The 20,346-nt window shown below is 50.6% G+C and overlaps 1 protein-coding gene across 11 annotated transcripts in view; it reads left to right on the top strand.

Moving 5' to 3' along the window:
• The window catches only part of Plekha6 (pleckstrin homology domain containing A6), a 118,129-nt gene that overhangs the window by 73,677 nt on the left and 24,106 nt on the right, over positions 1-20,346 (top strand). For 3 of the 11 annotated variants that reach the window (XM_035445496.1, XM_035445492.1, XM_035445493.1), the window contains exons 2-11: positions 1,953-2,033; positions 2,842-2,950; positions 6,816-6,920; positions 7,555-7,627; positions 9,558-9,658; positions 13,021-13,223; positions 15,035-15,517; positions 16,812-17,328; positions 17,740-17,826; positions 18,765-18,818. In XM_035445496.1, coding sequence (XP_035301387.1) covers positions 2,855-2,950; positions 6,816-6,920; positions 7,555-7,627; positions 9,558-9,658; positions 13,021-13,223; positions 15,035-15,517; positions 16,812-17,328; positions 17,740-17,826; positions 18,765-18,818 — 1,719 coding nt within the window. In that variant the 5' untranslated portion in view covers positions 1,953-2,033; positions 2,842-2,854. Of the gene's footprint in view, positions 1-1,952; positions 2,034-2,841; positions 2,951-6,815; positions 6,921-7,554; positions 7,628-9,557; positions 9,659-12,039; positions 12,587-13,020; positions 13,224-15,034; positions 15,518-16,811; positions 17,329-17,739; positions 17,827-18,764; positions 18,819-20,346 lie in introns of those variants that run through there. The other 8 variants (XM_035445502.1, XM_035445495.1, XM_035445497.1 and 5 more) reach the window with 5 other exon arrangements.

Below are 20,346 nucleotides of genomic sequence, written 5' to 3'. Positions count from 1 at the left end.
AGAGGGATGGTAGCAGCAGGGTGGCTGGTGGCTCCTCTAAGGCTGCCGAACTGGGGACTGAGCTTCCAAAAAGATGTTGAAGTTTCGGGCTGATCGACGGGTGAGGTAGGAATTTCCTCTGTGGACCATGAGCCTAGTGAAATCAGAGCAGGCCGAATTGGCTGCTCTCCTGTTTGAATCCAGGGTTTGGCGGTAAGGGGTCTGCTGAAGATGACCATGACCTGAGAGGAGAGTAGTTAGGTCAGTAGCTACTGCATTGCAGTGCCTGTGGAGAGAAGGCTATTTTGAAATTGTTACCAGTTGGTGGAAAGAGGGCATTGTTTGTAGGGTTGCTGGGTAGGAGGCTCAGGCCTGGGAGAGGTGTGCCATGCCCTGGAAAACTGAGCTGGGCAACAGCGGACTGCTTCTGTGTGCGACTGTCTAAACTACTGCCTGCAGGGTGCTCCCAGGAACACAGAGCAGAAGGGGCCTGGAGGGCTAGGGTGGGTGGGAAGCAGGTAGGCACGCCACACATAGGGCAAAACAGAGAATTTGGCATTTTAAGGACCTTTGTTGTCCCAGATTGCTGCCCTCAGCCTTATTGGGAGCCAAAGCCTGAGGACAATGGTGACAGGCTGGTACTTCTGCTTGCAAAGATTCCCTGTGATCGAATCGAGGGAGCATCCTTATAAAATTAAGGAATGGGGAGGGCCTAACTAAGGAACCAGAGGGTGGTTACCAATGTGCGAAGTTTAAACTCAGGCCTGATGTATGCTGGTCAAGTTTTAGGTCCAGTTCAAGCTACAAACTCCAGATCTCCAAAGAGGTTGAAGTGGTTGCCTGCTGTGCCTCTTTCTCCTGCATACTGGGTTTGATCTGAACAGCACTGGTTGGGCAGAAAAGAAAGCATCCTTTGATATTATCTTTAGCTTCGGCTGGCATCCTGAGGGCTGGGATGTATCCTGGGGTAGTGGGAGAAGGTGGAAGGACCAAGTTAAGCACACTTAGCTAAGGTGCTGGCTGGCCTGAGGTTGGCTGAGCAGAGTACTTAAGTGCCTTTAGCAGTCTCTATCCCCATGACTGGCTCTTACGGTCAGCTGGAGCCTGAGCTGGGCTCTCTATTTCTGAAGAGGTGTCAGGGAGGAGGACCTTTAGCTCACCCTGTGGGCTAGACACTATCACATACTCGCCAAGTGGTCCCCACTTACCGAGTGGTCCCCTGGAAGAGCGCTCTGCTGCTTCTCTTCTGCATGTCCCCTGAGAGCTCACCCAGGAGCTGGCTTGACATTGTCAGGCACCTTCTCCTGATGCTCCTGTCTGCCTCATTCCCAACCCCTGGGACTTGCTCCCCCAGCTACCTGGCAGGCTCTCAGCTCAACACCCAACCTCTCTCTGAGCCATAGCAGCCCTCAGTCAGGTACAACTGTTAGGCCAGCTCTGACCTTACTGCTTGATAGACCCTGGTGGTTCTACAACACCCAGCCCAAGCTCAATCATGGACTTTGCGAATTTCCTGACACATTTGAAGAAAGAGATGGTGCTTAGAGCAGGAGAGGAGTCCAAGGTCACAAGGGAGTTCTTTCAGCCAATTATGAGCAAGCATTTTCGGTGGGGAGCACTGGCAGGCGCTGTCCCTGGGAGGGAAACTGCTGCATGAAATCTCGACTGTGTCCAACTCAGGCTTGGAAAGCCCCATTTCAGCCTCCCTCCCATCCACTGAATGCATTGAGTATAGCTTGCTGACAGCCTGGGATCTCCAGCAGGTGGTTAACCACGAACCAGTGAGAGGTGACCAGGCTGTATTCTCTCTTTCCCTGACCCCACCCACCTGCATCATCCAGTACTCTGCCCAGCCATTCCCCTGTCCCACTGGGGGACAGAGCCACAGCTCCTTCTGTGGTTTCCCATCCTTTGTGTTGTGACTCTGCCCTCCCTAGCTGATGGCAGCTTTCTCCCCTCTTTGTCCTCTGCAGCCACAATGAAAGACGCAACACATTTCAACACCCAGTGACTGGCCAGGACCCAGAGGAGAACAAAAAGTTTAACCTGAAACCGTAAGTTTCCTTCTGCTTGCTTTCTGTCCTTTGCCACGACTGCCTTTGATCAATGAATTGCCCTCCCTCTGGGATCACATACATGGCTTTATGTATGCTGTTGAACCTTTAAAATAGAAGGACGCAGGCCTGGTGGTTACATGCTTGTGATCCCAGCTTCTTGGGAGCTTGAGGCTAGAGGATCTTGGTTTCAAGACCAGCCAGGCCTGTATAGTAAGACCCTGACTCAAAATAAGATGAGAGCAATGGGTAGTCTATTATCTCAGAGTCTAGATTTTTAAACAGGAGAAAGCCACATGGGGTGGCACATGCCTATAATCCTAGAATTTGGTACGAAGATGCAGGAGAATCAAGAGTACAAGATCACTCTCAGTTACATAGTGAGTTTGAGGCCAGTCTTGTCTATGTGAGACCCTAACTTTAAAACAACAAGCCATCTGGGTGGTGGTGGTGAACACCTTTAATCCCAGTACTCGGGAGGCAGAGGCAGGCAGATCTCTGTGAGTTCGAGGCCAGCATGGTCTGTAGATTGAGTCCCACAACAGCCATAGCTACACAGAGAGACCATGTCTCAAAAAACCAAAACGTACAAACAAACAAAACACAAGCCACATCCATAAATGAACAGAGAAGAAATGGGAGATTATCCCAGAAGGAGCCGCTGAGATAACTTCTGAGCTGCACCTCAGGCTGGGACTTGGTGCTGAGGCTGGGACAGTGGGTGGCAGGGCAGGGGCAGGCTTAGTGCTTTCCGTTGCTTCATGGCTCTGACTAGTTTCCCTCTGTTTGTTTGTTGACTTGAATTCAGATCGGCCTTGGACATGTCCAACAAAACAGGTGGGAAACGTTCTGCTACCATCAACGACAACTCCAACAACATGGTGTCAGAAGTTCCTCCAGAGCGGCCCAACAACCGGGTAAGTCCAGGCCTCTAGGCAAGCTGTCAAACAGGAAATGTTGTCAATTAGGAGGATCACAGGATCTCTAGGGAAATCCTTGCTGACCAGCACATCTGTAGGCTCCAGTGGGCAATCAAGAAGGTACAGAAACCCAGTGCAGAGCGGAAGGGAAGAAAGCCAGACAAGCGCCTCACAGAAGATGGGGCTCCACACACAAGGTTCTCTACCTCAGCCCTACTAGTATTTGAGACTGACACTTTGTGGGCGGGGTTTTCTAGCAGTGTAGGCTGTCAAGCAGCACCCTGACCTCTGCCTGCTAGATGCCCATAGGACCACCTTTCCTGTTGTCACGGCCAAAAATGTCTGCAGCTGTTGTCAGTGTCCACTGGAGACAAAATCTCTCACTCTCTTAAGGACCACTGATCTCAGGGGACAGCAGAAGGATCTCTCATGAAAGATGAGATGACTGGGGGTGGGGGTCAGCATGGGAGGAGAAGGAAAGGGGACCCTGGGAAGAAGAAGAAGTCATCCATAGAGAAGGAGGTGGAATGTGTCCTTTGGGCTCAGTGACTGTGGAACTTACAGACTTTGACAACAAGCAGTTTGAGAGGTGATGAGCACAGAAGGTTGAGAGGGCATGGGAGAGGAGATGGAGAAAGGCAGGGGAAACCACTAAGAGAGGGGTCCCCCGACTGCAGTGTGTTCATGCAGAGCACTCTCCCTAAACCGCGTGTGTGTCTGTGTGCGAACAAGGGTGCATTGGAAACACAACTGTGCAAGTTGCAGACTCTGAGACATATATCACTTATGTAAAGTGTACAAAGATGAAGAGCGGGGCTGCATATTTATAGCCATTCTGCCGCACAAGTGTATAACCAGGGACAGAAGACTGATTTTGGGTCAGTGGCTGCCTTTGGGGAAGAGAAAGGTAACAAGATGGAGAGGAACTCAAAGGGAGGCCTGGCTCTACTTGCCTTTTCTTATTAGGGGAAAAACAACAGCAACAGAAAGGAATGATTGTAGTGACATCTCCTGCTTTTCTGAAACACTTGAAATAGCTCAGAACGGTGTTTTTGATTTGCATGTTTATGGGGGTGTGAGAGGGAGAGTGTGTATGGGGTACACGTGGGATGCACGTGTCTGTGGACCCTAGAGATGTCAGGTGTCATCTTCATGTGCTTTTTCAAATCTTATTTTTTTAATCATTTTTTTATTTGAATTAGAAACAAGATTGATTGTTTGATGACAATCCCAGTTCCCTTCTCCCTCCCGTCCTCCCCTACCACCCCCCCCAACTAAAACCCTACCTATCACATATCCTTTCTTCTAATCTACACCTGACTCAACCTTTCTGCTCCCTCATGACCTCTGTATCCTTCCTCTTCTTCCCTTCTCATTCTCGTAGCTCCCTCCCCCCTCTTCCCATGCTCTCAATTTGCTTAGGGGATCTTGATCCTTTCCCCTTCTCCAGGGGACAATGTTTGTCTCTTTTAGGGTCCTCCTTGTTTACTATCAAACCGTATTTTTTAAGCCAGGGTCTCTCACTGAGCATGGAACTCACTGAAGCTCCAGGGACCTTCCTGTCCCTTTCTCTCTACTGCTGAGATTTCAGGCTCCTGCAGCACCCGCCTTTTAAAAATGTATATTTATGTTAATGATGTGTGTCTGTGTCTGTGTGAGTATGTGCTCATCTGTGTGGGTCCCTGGGACAGTTTTGTAGTGTAGGGGGAGGCTGTCTGGACTTCAGAGATTAAGTCTGGAGTTGGTGGAAGAGGGAGGATAGCCTTACCCCATGAGGGAGCACAGGAAGATGGGGGTGAGGGAGAGATAGGGCCTGTGCACTAAGGCGCAGAAATCTGGTCAAGACCCAGCCAGATATTGCAGACTTGGTCTTCTGTGTGTACAGAGAAATTTCAGTTCTCCTATGTGATGAGCACAGCTGAGAAAATTAACTGTTTTTAATATGGTGAGTGTGCAAACATGTGTGTGTGTGTGTGGGGGGGTGTTGCCAGGGATGGAAACTGCTGTCTATTTTTTTTTAAGACACAGTTTCTCTGTGTAACAGCTCTGGGTGTCCTGGAACTCGCTCTGTAGATCAGACTGACCTTGAACTCACATAGATCCATCTGCCTCTGCCTCCCAAGTGCTAGGATTAAAGGTGTGCACCACCGCCGCCAGCTTGGAAACAGGTGTCTTCTGTACAGTAGGCAAGAACAAGTGCTTTACTGCTGAACTGCACCCCTGCCTCTTAGGGGCAGGTTTGAGAGGAGACAGTCAGTGGGGCAGCATCTGAGGAGGCTGGGGATCACAAGCATCACCCTTGGCAAGGAGAGCGATGCTTCTTTCAAAGGCAAAGGTGGTGGTGAAGGCAGCAATTGTCTAGGTAAAAGGCTATGAAATTGAGGAAGTGCACGTCCTACAGCTACGGTTTCCTGAGTTGGGTGTACAGAGCCTGGCTGTAAGAACAGGGGAGAGAAAGGGTTGGAGGGTGGGGAGACTTGGGAAGACAGTGTGAGAGGGAAGTGGAGTTGCTGTTCGGGTCTCATCCCAACTGGGGTTGGGGACTGAAGGTCTCTGGTGACCTCGTGTGTGTGCAGTAAGAGCGCCACTGCCAGCTCCTTCAATAGTATTTTAATTCCTGAGAGTTCACAGAAGACATGAGTGATTTGGTTCATTTGGAATATTGAGTTTCAGAAAAGATGAAGCAGGAAGCCAGCAGGTGGGGTTTTTGAGACTGGCTTGGATGGACAACAAACCAGGAAGTAGAGTGTGGATCCAGCAAAGAGGGAAGGGTGAAGAGCTGACCTCTGGGTGAATAGAAAGGCTGGGAGAGCTGAGGAGTCAGGGGAGAAAGCCCCGAAAATAAAGTGTTGTGACTGGAAAGTGTTCCTGTAGGGTTGAAGGTGGTGAGGTGGCTTGGGGTGCTGGCAGGGTCTGGGAGACAGTCCCAAGAGTAGCTGGGTTCTCCGTGCATGGTGTGGCGTTGAGGACATAAGGTCATATAAAGGAGCATTGGGTGGGCCATACTCAAGAGTAGTGAGGTGTCCCGAGGTGACTGCAAGTCTTACGGTGAAAAGGATGACACCAAAATCCTTAGACTAAAAACAGAACAAAATAAATGCAAACAAACACAGCAGTCTGCTCCGGGAGCAGACGGTGAGGAGAAGGGTTAAGCTGAAAGGTCGTTAACAGTGCTCAAGGAAATTAGATTGGCATTGCCAGACACGGGAGTGATGTCACCACATGGCAGTGACGAGCCAGGAGCACTGTCTACCCTCCCGGCTCTGTGGACTGTCTGGTGTGAGACAGGGACAGGATGCGGAGGGGATGATGGGGGGAAGCTGTGTGCATGCCAGAAGCTTTGTGCAAGAGGTGGCTGTGAGGAGAGTAGGGGGACAAAAGAAAGAGCAAACTGGGGCCTGCTGGATGCTCGGAGTCAGGGAGGCACTTGCGGCCAAGCCCAATGACCCGAGTTTGATCCCCAGAGCCCACCTGGTGGAAGGAGAGGACTAAGACTGCAGATTGGTCTCTAACTTCCAAACTCGCCATGGCTTGCATGTGCCTCCCACAAAGTAAATAAATATAAAAGAGAAATTGGAAGCGGAAACTCAGAAATCTTATTTTCTTTCCACCAAGAAGAAAAGACAAAAACTATGCAACAACTAGTATGTTGAAACTCATGTTCGAGATCAGAAGATCCAAAGAACTAAAAGGCCACACCCTTGAGTTAGTAGAGGGTCAAAGCCTCACAACCAGGCCTCTTATTGAGAGGGCACCAGGGGTCCACTGGAGAGGTACGCCCATTAGCAAGGACAGCTCCCTTGCCAACAAAGCTGTAAGGAGAGGAGGGGAGTTTGGCTAACCGCTGCCTTTGCCCCTCCAGGCAACTCGAACTTCCCGAAAAGCCATTGCCTTTGGTAAGCGCTCACACTCCATGAAGAGGAACCCCAGTGCCCCTGTCACCAAGGCTGGCTGGCTCTTCAAACAGGTGAGGCCACCCTGCCGTGTTGCCTACTGCAGCCACTACTTTCTTCATAGTATTGTGAGTCTTCTGTAGTCGCAGCAGCCCACGTGTCCTTTGGTATGTTTTCCTGTTGTCTCTGAATGTCTCCCAATTGTATAAAGGTCTGAGAAATTGAAAACCTCCCCAAAGTTAACTAGTATCAAATTTGGGGATTCAAGCTGATGCACCTGCTGGGCCGATGCAATGACTTTGAAATATGCCAGCTCACTAATCCCATCAGAGCAACTCATGGTGCATTCCCTGCACACCCCCTTGCTGTGTGGGGCTGGGGTGGCTTCAAGTCCTGGAGTTTACCAGCTTTCCCTGGAGGGACACTGCTGTATTCTTGTCTGCTCTTCTACTCACTCATTCTGGGATAGCTTTTGCCCCCTTTATCCTCCCCAGCGGGGCCCAGAGCCTGAGAATGGCAGAACTGGAAAGTCACAGGCAATAATCTGATGTTAGTTCCCAGCATCTGACTGAGATCTCAGGGGAGTTGCTGCCACGTGCTAGCGGCTGGAGCCCGGCTGTCCTTGTAACTAGTGCAGAGCTCTCTTGCTGTTTCTGCCTCCTCTCCCAGCTCATGGCCTCCCCATCTGTCTCTCTGTGCATCCTGCAGGCCAGCTCCGGGGTGAAGCAGTGGAATAAGCGCTGGTTTGTCCTGGTCGATCGCTGCCTCTTTTACTACAAAGGTGAGTTTACCCCAGCGCCGCTGGGGCAGGGGCAGCCATGGACCACGCTGTCTTATCCTGCCTTGCTGTTGGGCTCTGCTTTGGAAGGTGGGTCTCTCCAGACAGGTTCCTAGCACTAGTGGGGTGTGGCAATGGGCATCACAGCTGATTCATCCACTGCTCATTCAATCCCTAGCCATAAATACTTACCCAGGAGGCAACAGTTCTGGGTACCAACTGATGATACAGCAGCTGAACAGGGCCAACATTTGCATGGTGAGATTCCTGGGTAAGGGTTGGAAAAGGACAAGGAGGAGGAGGAGGTCACTAGTTACTGTTTGTGAGTCACCTCCTCATGGAGCCTCAGGTTGATTTTCCTCCTGGCCCAACAGAATATGCAATCTGATCGGGCATATAAGACTCTCTACCATTTTGTCTACTGTGAAGTCCACAGCACTCAAAGCTGGGCTGCAGGGAAGATGTTCAGGAAATACTGGATAAACAAATGGTCCTGGCCTCTACCCTCTCTGTCACCACACGCGAGGCTCCTCTGCCCCACCACCAGAGGACAAAGATCTGATGAACTCTGGCACAGTCTCTTCCAGGAAGTTACTCTAAAGTGTACACAGCAACATGTGTCAGGGTGAGCCCAGACGACCCAAGCAAAGGCTAACTGATGACAGTAGTGGTGACATCATATCAAGCTGCTGCCATGGGGAGGGGGTAGGAGGGATGAGAAGAGAGAGATTGAGATGATCTCTAAACGAGAGAGGCTGTGTGCTTCCCTTACCTGCAGTGATGGTTTCCTCCCGCCTTCTGAGAGCAGTGAGGTCAATCATTAACTTCGACAAACACATGCTGTACCAGCTCACCCTCTGCCCTGGAGCTGCTCTTCTGAGTCATAGCCAAGCAGGGGCTGTGAATACAGGAACAGGGACAGAGGAAAGTCTAGAACTAAAGAGTTAGAAATTTCCCTGCTCTAGAACCAGCATGGGACAGGACTGAGGAAGGAGCCAGGGTCTCTGAAGAGAAGGCCCGGGCATGCCAAAGGATGCTCATGAGCCACAGAGGAATGGTCTGAGGGTGCTCCATATGAGTCAGTTTTCTGTGGCTGGGACACTGGCATTAATCCTTCAAGATCTAGGATGAATTGTATAGTAGCCTGATCCTGGGACCATGCCTTCCTGTTGAGGTCAGGGGCCTTAATGGCATCCATAGCAGGGAAGGGCCTAGCAGGCCACGGAGGCCTAGCAAGACCTTAGAAAGAGTTACCCTCAAAGTGTGGTGGTTCACAGCTGCAATGCTGTCATTGGGGATTCCAGGGTGCAGAGTCATTAGCACAAGGCCAGTCTGGGCTACATAGTAAATTCTAGGCCACACAGGGCCCCATCTCACAGCAAAAACACCCAAACCATTACCCAAAGGAGTAAGTACCTCCATCCTGCCTCCTTCTCTATGTATTGCTATTGAAACTGTCCTGCTTATCAACACAGGACAGATAAGACAGGGGTAACGGACGCTGGCTTTGGAGTTGGGCTTCCCGAATTTTAAAACTGATTCCACTTTTAATGGTTAAGGAACCTGGACAAATCACTTAGTATATCACGTGACAATGGGGGGAATAGTAGAGCCTCTTAGTGGGTCAGTTAGGAGTGTTGGATCTAATAAGGTATTGAACCAGCCTGACACAAAACGAATACATGGAATATTCGCTGATGTGTATCCTAGCAAGGCTAAAGAGCTTCTTGCCCTTGCTTCTGCATCAGCACCATTCGCTCACATGCATGGGCAAGTGCAAGCACACGTGAGTGTGTGCATATACACATGTTCTCACACATGCACACACACGCATGCTCTCGCGCACGCATACACACACACACACACACACACACACACACACACACACACACACACACACACACACACTTTTGTGCCTCTGTTTCCCTGACAGATGAGAAGGAGGAGAGCATCCTGGGCAGCATTCCCCTGCTAAGCTTCCGCGTGGCAGCTGTGCAGCCCTCAGATAACATCAGCCGGAAGCACACGTTTAAGGTCAGCTGGACTTCCCCTTCCGGGAGGGTAAACGAGGGAGTCTGCTCTTCTAGAACTTGAAGCTAGAGCAGGTTAAAGAGTATATACCTTAAGAAGCCCCTGTATGGTGGCAGAGAAAAGGGCAGGCAGTGACCCATAGATTCATCTGGATGGCCAGCAGCCATCAGGGCAAAGCTGTGGTGGGTGGGGCTCTTCTTGAAGTCTTTTCTGAATAGGTTTCCTTTCTACTTTGAGCCTAGGGCTATGGAGGCACCCACCCCACCCCCCAAGTCAAACTTACTCAAATTTTAACATTTAGAGAATATTAGGAGTTGAATTTTGTTTTAATCTTGAGTTACAAATCTGATGGGGATAGCATTACCCCAGCCCCATGGTATTGGGGATGGAACCCAGGGCCTTATGAATCCTGGACAAGTGTCCTACCATGGAGATGCACCCCTGGCCATGCAGACAACAATTTGAGAGGACAAGCGCACAAGAAAATGGGACTCGCCTCCTGTTCAGTGTCACTCCCTTAGAACCCCTGGGGGATCTACTCAGCAAAGCTGTGCCTGCAGCTGGCTCATCCTAGGCCAGTATTTTTCCACATTTAAAAATTCATGACCCATTAAAAACTATAAAAATCCCATGCCCTTTGTGTTTTGTGATACGAAAAACCCTAGGCTACTTTTCAAAACATGAAATAATAATATCAGCTCTGCTCGTCTTAGTATAAAGCCCTCCCTCCCCCAGGTGAGAATTGCTCTCCAGTATCCTTAAAACCCAATTCCATGGCTTTAAAAAAAATGTGACAGAAACTACAGGTATCACTAGGTTGGTGTCTGAACTTCCACAGCTCTTCTGCGCTGCAGATTCTGGTACAAGAGGTGGGCAAATGCACACGGGGCCTGCTGGAAACAGGGAGGGACCTATTTGGCAAATAATTAGTTTCCATCCTCCCAGGGTCTCGTGTGCCAGAGGTGTGAACAGAATGAACAATTAATAAAACGCTAACTCCAGGGAGCTGGGTTCTAGCTGGGAAAACAGGAACAGGCTGTTTAACCAACAAACAGTCCTGCTCCACACACACATTCGCACCCACACACCATCCACAGCCTGTCTCGCCCTTCATACCAGACCTGTCAGAGCCACATACTCCAAACTGGAGCTGTGCCGGCTGCAGGCATCAGATAAATGTCCTAGAATGACTGAAACACACCCTTCTGTGGAGCCTAGAGATCACTACTGTGCCTACCAGCCACTCACGCCCTCCTCCTTCCCCCAGGTCCTGCACTGCCTCTTTAAGGGCCCCACGTGATAGCTATGTTCAGTGGCCTACAAAGGGTTCCGACCGGTGCCATTCAGTGTCCCACCCCCAGGGAAGGGAGGGGAGCTGAGACAGACAGACATCAGGCTTGTCCTGTTGTGGCTTCCAAGCACAAGTCTTGGATGGCAAATAATGAGGAGCCAGGAACTGTCCCTGCCTGGCTATGGTTGAATGCCTTAGCTTCTTCAACCCCCTCCCTCAGCTCCCCAGCTCCTTTCATATTAGGAGCTGGTGCCCCTCCCTGCACCCCATCAATAGCCCTGTCTTTTCCCAGGCCCTCTGCCTTCTCCTGTCACAAGCACTCGGTGCTGGGTCTGTTTACTCCTTGTTCCTTGTGACACGTTTTTGTCCCCAGTGTGACTAAACTCAAGTGCAATCTTTATTTTCCTTGTGACTGGTGCCCCAGCCAGCAAGCTGCACACATAGGTTGTTCATGGAATAAACAGATTCATTTTCTGACTCCCACCTACCCCACAACACACCAGCCCTGCCTGTGTCTCCCACGCCACCAAACTAACCCTATATTCTTGTTCCGTAGAGCTTTCCTGGGCTCTGGGCACAGCTATTCAGTTTCAAGTCCCAGCCCGCTCCTTGCCCTCTTTACAGCTCCCTTGCTGTCCATTAGCACGGGCCCCCTCAGCAGCTCTGCCTCCTACTGGGCCCTCTGCTAGGGCTGTCCAGCCAGAGGGAAGAAGCCTGGTCCAGTCCCATCCCAGAAAATGACAGGCTGAGGAGAGGTGAAGGGGGAGTTGGAAGTGGGCACAGTGAAGGGAGTCTCCTGAAGGATGAGCCAGGAAACACAGGAAGGGTGTGAGCATGACTTGTTCAGGAGACCCTTGAGTTTAGCCAGAAGGCCTAGCCTTTCCCTATCAACCCTCATCAACCTCAGCACCCAAGGGGGCCAAGGCCAGAATGACACTCCTAATCACATCTGGAGGCCCCTGTTAGGTGATGTAAATTTTAACTACCTTTTAAAAAATACTTTATTTAACTTTATTTTATGTGCATTGGTGTAAGGATACCAGATCCGCTGGACCTGGAGTTATAGACAGGTATGAGCTGCCATGTGGGTGCTGGGAATAGAACCCAGGTCCTCTGGAAGAGCAGCCAGTGCTCTTAACCACTGAGCCATCTCTCCAGCCCTTAACTACCTTAAGAGTTGAGGATGTCACCAGAAGAGTGTGCTAAGGTCTCAGAAGGAACCTACCTAGTCCTGTGACTTTTTTTCCCCTTGAGTTTTACTAGGCAGAACTCTGTGGATGCGTTATTTAAGGTGGAGCAAAATAGCAACTTGTCTGCTAGAATATCTGGGGTTGACACTGGGATACCCCGATACACTGCCCACCATATCCAGATTCCCGTAGTGCATGCCCTCTGTGCACCATCCCTTGCTGGACTGAGCTGGGCACTGCTGAGTGCTGTCCTTCAGGGTGGTGACACTGATTGGAAGGGAACAGCCCATACTACCTGTCTCAGGCTCCTCACTGTCTGATCTGTCTCTTCCTCTGGTGTCGGTTGACTTGTCTCTGCCTCTCCTTCTGGCCGCATGAGGACCCTCTCCTCTGGACAGGAGCTCTCTTCTGGGTTCCAGCCCGCTGTGCCTGCTCACGGCCATCAACTAGGTAGTGTGTTCCGTCTGTTTGCTAGTGCTGGTGCCCTGCATGCCATGGTTAGGGCCCCAGGTGTTTCCTCTTAAGGAAGGCATAGGGCCAGCTACTCAGTAGTCAAATTGGGCTTGAGATGGGGCATCTGCCCCAGCCCTGGGGTAATTTTCTTGTCACTAAGGTGAAATTGAAGGGGAGAGGGGCTGTGGTAATTGTCCCTCCTGCTTACAATCACTTCGGGCTGGAGAGGTAGGCTTGCTTTCCTGGTTACTGGGCTTTGAGGTCATATTCAGATGCCTAGCCCAGGCAGTACCCGAGAGGTAGCTGCAGGCCACCCTCCTTGTCTGGTCCTTAAGCTCCTGTAGGAAGAAGCTGGGGCTGTGAACGGCCTGACTGACTGACTGACTGACTGACTGCTCCTCTTGTGGCTGTTGGTGTCCCTTTCCCTGCAGGTGACTGTTAACTGGGTAGATGAGGCTGGGGCCAGTTCCACGCACTGCCTCTCCCCACAGGCAGAGCACGCTGGAGTCCGCACTTACTTCTTCAGTGCAGAGAGCCCTGAGGAGCAGGAGGCCTGGATCCAAGCCATGGGCGAGGCTGCTCGGGTACAGATCCCTCCAGCCCAGAAGTCAGTGCCTCAGCCTGTGCGGCACAGGTGAGTACCAGGGTCCCTCACATGGAAGGGAGGAAAGGAAAGACAGACCTTTAAAAGTACACAGCTTTGTGCCATTGCTGGGCCCACTGTACAGGCACGAGCCTCTGGAAGGAGCGAGGACCACCTCCCTGCATCTAAGTAGCCTGAATTGCAGAGCCTGAATTTCACCTCCCCTAACCAGTTCCTCCTCTCCTTTCTGAGCTGGAAGAGTCTGAAGAGAGTTCCACTGAAGCTTGTCTGGGAACACGAGACAAGGGTCATTTACTCACTGTTCCAGGGTGTTTGTGTTAAACACTGTGGAAGAAAATGGAGTCAGGTTTGAATCATAGGTTAGCTACTTGGCCACAGTGTAACATCGGGGGGAGTGACTTAACCTCTCAGAACCTGATTTTTCTCTTCTCAAATCTAGCAGTTGGATTTGTTCTGCTTGAGGACTGCAGATTGTATGTGAAGTCCCAACAACATTCAATACATTGTGTTCTCGGCGCCTACCTCTCCTCTCCCCATGCAGAGCCTTGAGTTAGGTGAAGGGGATCCAGAAGAAAGGGCCTCACAGTGCAGACCCCGGCCAGTGTTTCAGTAAGAAAGCTTTATGGACAGGAAGCTCTAGGGGGATGTTGTCTCAAGGGTCCATCCTTGTGCATTGCCAGAGCTTTAGTCGTCTGCTTCGCAGATTCGCCAGAAAGAGGACAGACTGTCTAGTCTGCGCTGCTACTGCTCTGATAAACACTAAACCAAAGGCAACATGGGAAGGAAAGGTTTTTTTCCTCTTGCAGTTTGTAGTCCATCCAGGGACATGTCATCTTCCAGGGAAGTCAGGGCAGGAACTCAAGGCAGGAGCCTGGAGGCAGGAACTGAAACAGAAGCCATGTAGAAATGATGCCTACTGACTTGATTCCCATGGATTGCTCAGCCTGCTTTCTTAGACCATCCAGGGCCACCTGCTCAGGGGGTGGCGCTGTCCATGGTAGGCAGTGCCCTCCCACATCATTCATCAATCAAAAAAAAAAAAAATGCCCAACAGACTTGCCCACAGACCTGTGTTTTAGAGGAATAGTAATAGTCTCAATATAGACTCCTTCTTCCCAAATAACTCTAGCGTGTATCAAGTTGACAAACAATAAACAAACAAAAATAACCAGGACATAGATCCTATACCAGGTCCTAGGAGCACATTGGATAAAAACCTGTCATCTTCCTGCCCTATGGAGCCCACATTCTAAAGATGCTAGATCCAGAAGGTTGTGCTTTGGAGAGGGACCTTCGTGTTTACCTGCTAGGAGACAATGTCTTGTACCCTTGCTGTCCACCGTGCTGTATCTCATAGCAGCCCTCTGAGGGCAGATGGTGTTCTGTCTATTCTGCCAATGAAGAGTCCCCAGGAATCATGGAAAGACACGGGGTGGACCTATAACTAGTCTCTACTGCTAAGTACAGTTATTGCTCTGAAGCTGGGGTACAGTGCCGGTGGGTCAGGAGGGCTGGATTGGAGACAGATAACAGAGAGGACCAAAAGGAGGGGCCACCACAGCCAAGAGCTGGGCTCCATATCAGTAGCAGAAGGGAGAGTGATTTGGGTAACGGGCCTGGAGGGCAGAGAAAGTGTAGTGTTCGCTGGAGGGTTATTTGACTTTATCTCATCATTGCCCGGCAATAAAGACAAGCCTTTAGGAAGCAGAATTTGGTGTCACCCTGGCCTGGTTCCATTACTACCCTTGTCTCTTCTCCACTCCTCCCAACCCACTTACCCCTGCCCTAGTCCACACTGCGGGGCCAGTGTGACTAACAGCCTCTACCTTGGCATCCTGCAGCCACGAGAAGTCAGACTCAGAGAACATCCCACCCAGCAAAATCCATCAGCAGCCTCCTCACAACAGCCTCGCCAAGCCAGAGCCTGAGGCCAAGACTCGAGGGGAAGGGGACGGCAGAGGCTGTGAAAAGGCCGAGCGAAGGCCTGAGAGGCCTGAAGTCAAAAAAGAGCCTCTGGTGAAAGCCAACGGCCTCCCATCTGGACCCGAATCAGCCTCAGAGCCTGGCAGTCCTTACCCCGATGGTCCGAGGGTCCCAGGAGGTGGGGAGCAGCCTGCCCAGCCCAATGGCTGGCAGTATAGCTCCCCAAGCCGACCAGGAAGCACGGCTTTTCCACCTCATGATGGGAACACTGGGGGACACCGGCAGAGCTTTCCACCACGTACTGACCCCGACAAAATTGCCCAACGCAAAAGCTCCATGAACCAGCTTCAGCAGTGGGTGAACCTGCGCCGAGGCGTGCCCCCATCCGAAGACCTTCGGAGGTGAGGGGCCCGGGGGCTAGGGCTTGTTATAGCTAGGGTATGGGAAGGGGCATAGCCTATGAGACATCCCTTTATTGGGAACCGTCTGGAAGCTGACTGTGCTGGGAAGCTAACACAGTCCCTGACTCTCGGCTTGACCAAATCCTTGCCTGATTGTCTTTCTGTTTGCTGCCTTCAAAGAAAAGGATATACACAGACATGGTGGCACATTCCTGTAATCTCAACTCTTGGGAGGCAGAGGCGGGAGGATTTGGAGTTCTGAGTTTATTCTTCACTACATAGTAAATTGTAAGATAGCCTAAGCTACATGAGACCCTGTCTCAGGGGGGGGGGTACACAGGCAAGACAGATACACAGACAGTGCCATGCCTGGGGCAGGCAGGAGTCATGCAGGTGTAGAGGCAGGCCTTGAAGCTGTTCAGCTTAAACACCAATCCTTGCTTCAGGTCCTGTAACATCTGAATCCAGTGCTCCTCACTGGGAGCCAAACAACTTACGCCATTTTAAACAGCTCTATTGATTCAAAGCCACTGTTAATAGCTAGTTGGGTTTTTGGGGGGAGAGGGGGTTGTTATTTTAAGGAAACAAGGTACCTCATTTGTCATATTGTTCCTTGATGACCACTCTGCTCCATGGATAAATACAGGGATTTATCTGATGACTGGCTTTCAAGTATTTGGCAGTACCTATTGAGCCTGATAGTGTTTGTCAGGGCAATGAGCTTGGGATGTAGGGAGCTCCAGGGATTGTGGGTAAAGCCTCAGGGGAGGATCTTGGACCCTGAAGAAGCCCACCTTTCTAGTTAGCATCTCACTGTTGGTGACTGGGTACTTGGGCAATTGGCTGTAAGTCCTGGGAGCCTTCTATCTCTGATAGCATATGACTAGAGAGCCGTACTTTGATCCTTCGGGAGCATGGTACACTTGAGTCTTTTTCTTCTACTACCTGTCTTGGAAAGGGCCTGGTAAACTAGTTCACACTCATATGAAGATGGCAGATAAGTCTAGAGCTATCTTCCAGAGCATTTCATTTTAAAGACACAGGTTAAACTCTGAATGGTGCAGCTTCAGCTCTAGGAAGCTGATAGAGGGTGGGACTTTTTCTCACCTCTAGATTAAGCCTAGAACCTGCCTGGGCAGTGCCCTCGGGCGGGCCTCCTCTGGGTACTTACTCGATGCCCCGGGGCTCCGGTCATCTTTTCAAGCACCTACTCTGAGCTGAAGGTCTGGGAAGTGGACTGGGTAGAGATGTTCATGATGTCTACTTTTCTTATAATGGCCTCTCTCTCTCTTAGTCCTTCAAGGTTCTACCCTGTGTCCCGCCGGGTCCCTGAGTATTACAGCCCCTACTCCTCCCAGTACCCTGAGGATTACCAGTACTACCCACCAGGGGTGCGGCCAGACAGCATCTGTTCCATGCCAGCCTACGATAGGATTAGTCCGCCCTGGGCCCTGGAGGACAAGCGGCACTCCTTCCGTAACGGGGGTGGGCCCACTTACCAGCTTCGTGAATGGAAGGAGCCGGCCAGCTATGGGCGGCAGGACAGCACCATTTGGATCCCCAGCCCCTCCCGACAGCCAGTCTATTATGATGAGCTGGATGCTGCCTCTGGCTCCCTGCGACGCCTGTCCTTGCAGCCCCGTTCCCACTCTGTGCCCCGTTCGCCCAGCCAGGGCTCCTACAGTCGTGCCCGAATCTACTCCCCTGTGCGCTCTCCCAGTGCCCGTTTTGATCGGCTACCACCTAGGAGTGAGGACATCTATGCAGACCCTGCTGCCTATGTGATGAGGCGATCCATCAGTTCCCCAAAGGTGAGCCACCAGTCCACCCCTCCCTCCTGAACCCCTGAGACCATCTGCTGAGAAGAGCTGGAAATGCTGGGATATCTGGGATGTGTCCTGTCAAACCAGGGATCTGTCCCTGGGAGCCTGGCCTATGGTACCATCCCTAAGAGAGCTGCCTTGGGAGTTGTTCTGGCTTCTAAATAGGAACCCTGCCCATTCCCAGGTTGTACGAAAAATTGTGTCATGTCTAAGAGGACAGAGGTCTGTCCTCTGATCTTGAGGACGCAGATAGGTTATTGTGAATGGGCTGCTGTGCATTTTAATTTGAACTCTGCTCTGGGATAGAATACAGACACCCTTAACCTTGAACTTGAGTTGGTGGGGAAGTCTACAGCCCAGCCATATCCTCTCACCTCTGCAATCCCCTTTCTCTTCCAGTATGATTACCTGGGAGACAGGCGGCCAGTCCCTGCAGGACTGTTCCCCTACAACTACCCACCATCCCCCACGGTCCACGATAAGATGGTACGTCCTCTCCTCCCTTCCACTCCACCTCAGGACCTCCTCACTTGCATCCACCCAAGGTGGAGCTGAACTGGGGCTGGTGCCAGGGATGCTCTGGGCCCAGTACCTGGCCCATGTATCTTTAGAAGTCTCTGGATACCCCCTCCTTCCCCACCAAGCCTCAAGCCCCAGGACAGGGTTTGGGGCCAGCTGCCCCTTCTCTGTGGCACAGAGCAGAGAGCATAGGCTCTCCTTCTCTGCCCCCCCCCCAGCTCAGCTCTTCTTACCAGCACGCAAGAGGAGGGGCAGGGCTAGCCAGGAGCATGAGCTGGATGCAAAGTCAGCCTAGGACTGCCAGACTAGAGCTGTGAACTTTCCCCCTTGGTGTATTGCCTCAAGCTTGCCTTTGTTTGGAATGCCACCTGTGGGGAAGGGACAGAGTTCCACGTTGTGTTTGCTCCCTTTTCTGCTATCTCTACTTTTACTTCTGAAATGTGTCCCCTGAGAAATTTACCTCCACCAGAGGGTCAGGTGCAGACGCTCCACATCAGTGGGTTGGGGACTAAAGAATCTGTCCCACACCCAGCAAGGGAGGCCAGGGTGCAGGAGGCTGGCAGATGGGAGGACAGCCACTCCTCACCCTGATGCTCACACTGCTGTTAAGACTTCAAAGCCTTGATTCACAGCAAATGTACCTTTCCAGAAATAGCCCATTTCCCCCAGAAATTGTGGAAACCCATCTGACCACATTTGCAGGGTGGAACAGAGGTAACAGTTGGAAGAGAGTGTGACCCTCATCCCTTCTCCACCACTTAAAGGACAAGACAGAGACTTTTCGATGTCCATGCCCAGCTAACTCTTAACTACTTTGCTTCTTTTTTTTTTTTTTATCGTTTTCTTTTGTGTGTTCCTGTTTGTTTGTGTTGCTGGTTGGCCCTTTGGCCTCGGGCTCCGGGTAGGATGACCTTTTAGATCTTCAGTTGCAAAGAAACCTAGAGTATTTGGACCAGCAGGTAGGCAGAGCTGGTGCCCCTCGTCATCCCATGCCCTCCCGTCCGTCCTCCCCTCTCCCCATCCCTAACATCCTCCACCCATCGGACAACCTTTGTTGGTGTCACCGGGACCCAACAAAGTGGCTTGTGTTTTGGTTTGCTCCCTCATCTCCTTTCCCTCTGAAGCCCTTGTGGGCAGCTGGGCCTATCCTCAGGAAAGAGGCGTATAAATGGGAACACAAATAATTCACTAGCTCTATCCACATTCTCCAGTGCTCAGCTCACGAGGAACTACCCTCACGGTCAGGTGGGAATTAGCATTTTTGTTGACAGTAGAGACAAGGGCCTTAATTAAGCCTGGACCTGGGAAATCATATCCTGTCTTACTGGTCATTGATAAGCTCTGTAGTTATAAACTGGGGTCCTATAGATTTGCCCTAGTATGGTTTAGAAAATGATATAAATTCCATATATGTGTTAGTCCCTCAACAAAGTCCTTTTGCATATACAGCTCATGGTTCTGAGAATTCAGTGTGGTTGACAGAGGCAGCAATGTCAGTTCAGTTTGTATTTGTAAGCAAGCTGACCAGGTAATGAATATTCCAGTGAGACACAAGCTGCTGGCTGCCTGGTTCCTACTCCAGGCTTTTCCCCTTTGCTTCCCTGCCTTTTAACTCCAAAGAGGACTATCTAAAAATGCTCAGTCTAGACAGGCATCAGGTGAACCCACACATGTATTCTCAGATATGTGCTATAACTCACAGGGAATCTGGAAGTCCTTATTTTCCTGTGAAGCCAGCCCCGGGGTGGTAGAGATTATTGTAGTGATAATATTAAGAATAACTAAGGTGTGGTGGTGCATGCTTTTATTCCCAACACTTCGGAGGCAAAAGCAGCTGGACCTCTGTTAGTTTGAAGCCAGCCTGACCTACATAATGAGTTCCAGACTAGGTAAAGTTACATGGTGAGACCCTGTCTAAATAATAATAATGATAATAATAATAATAATAATAATAATAATAATAATAATAATAATAATAGCAGCCACCATAATCTGGTGCTTCCTTCATGTCTTATAATAGGCTGACTAGAATAGATCACAATCCTTTTAATTTTTGTAATAATACTACAATATGGGAACTGTGACTATCCTATTTTACAGACAAGGAAATAAAGCACTGAGGTTAAAAAAAAAAAAAAACATGCCAAGGACACAGCCAGCAAACAGCAGAACTTAGGTTTTACCCCAGCTTGTAGCTGGGAGACAAAGCCGGAATCACATCTCATCAGAACAAGTTCATACTCATAAATCCGTAGGCAGAAATGTGACCTTGAAAAGGCTATATTCACTGCTATGACTCTGTTCTTCCAGTAACAGTCATGTGACCTGTCATCTCCTATGGCCTCCCTGTTATGGTGAGATCATCTCTCTAAGAGGTCTGAGGCACTGGGAAGCTCTGATTGCCAGAGTTTAGTCAGCAGGGCCAGCTCCTGGCCCTCCAGGACCTTGCATTCTTCTTGTTCCAAAAGCTGCACATCATATTCATGT

Source organism: Cricetulus griseus, chromosome 5 (genome assembly GCF_003668045.3).
Source record: "Cricetulus griseus strain 17A/GY chromosome 5, alternate assembly CriGri-PICRH-1.0, whole genome shotgun sequence".
In the NCBI taxonomy this organism is placed as follows: Eukaryota; Metazoa; Chordata; class Mammalia; order Rodentia; family Cricetidae; genus Cricetulus; species Cricetulus griseus.
Note: the sequence above shows the minus strand (reverse complement) of the source record. Positions and strands in the feature narration are given on the sequence as shown.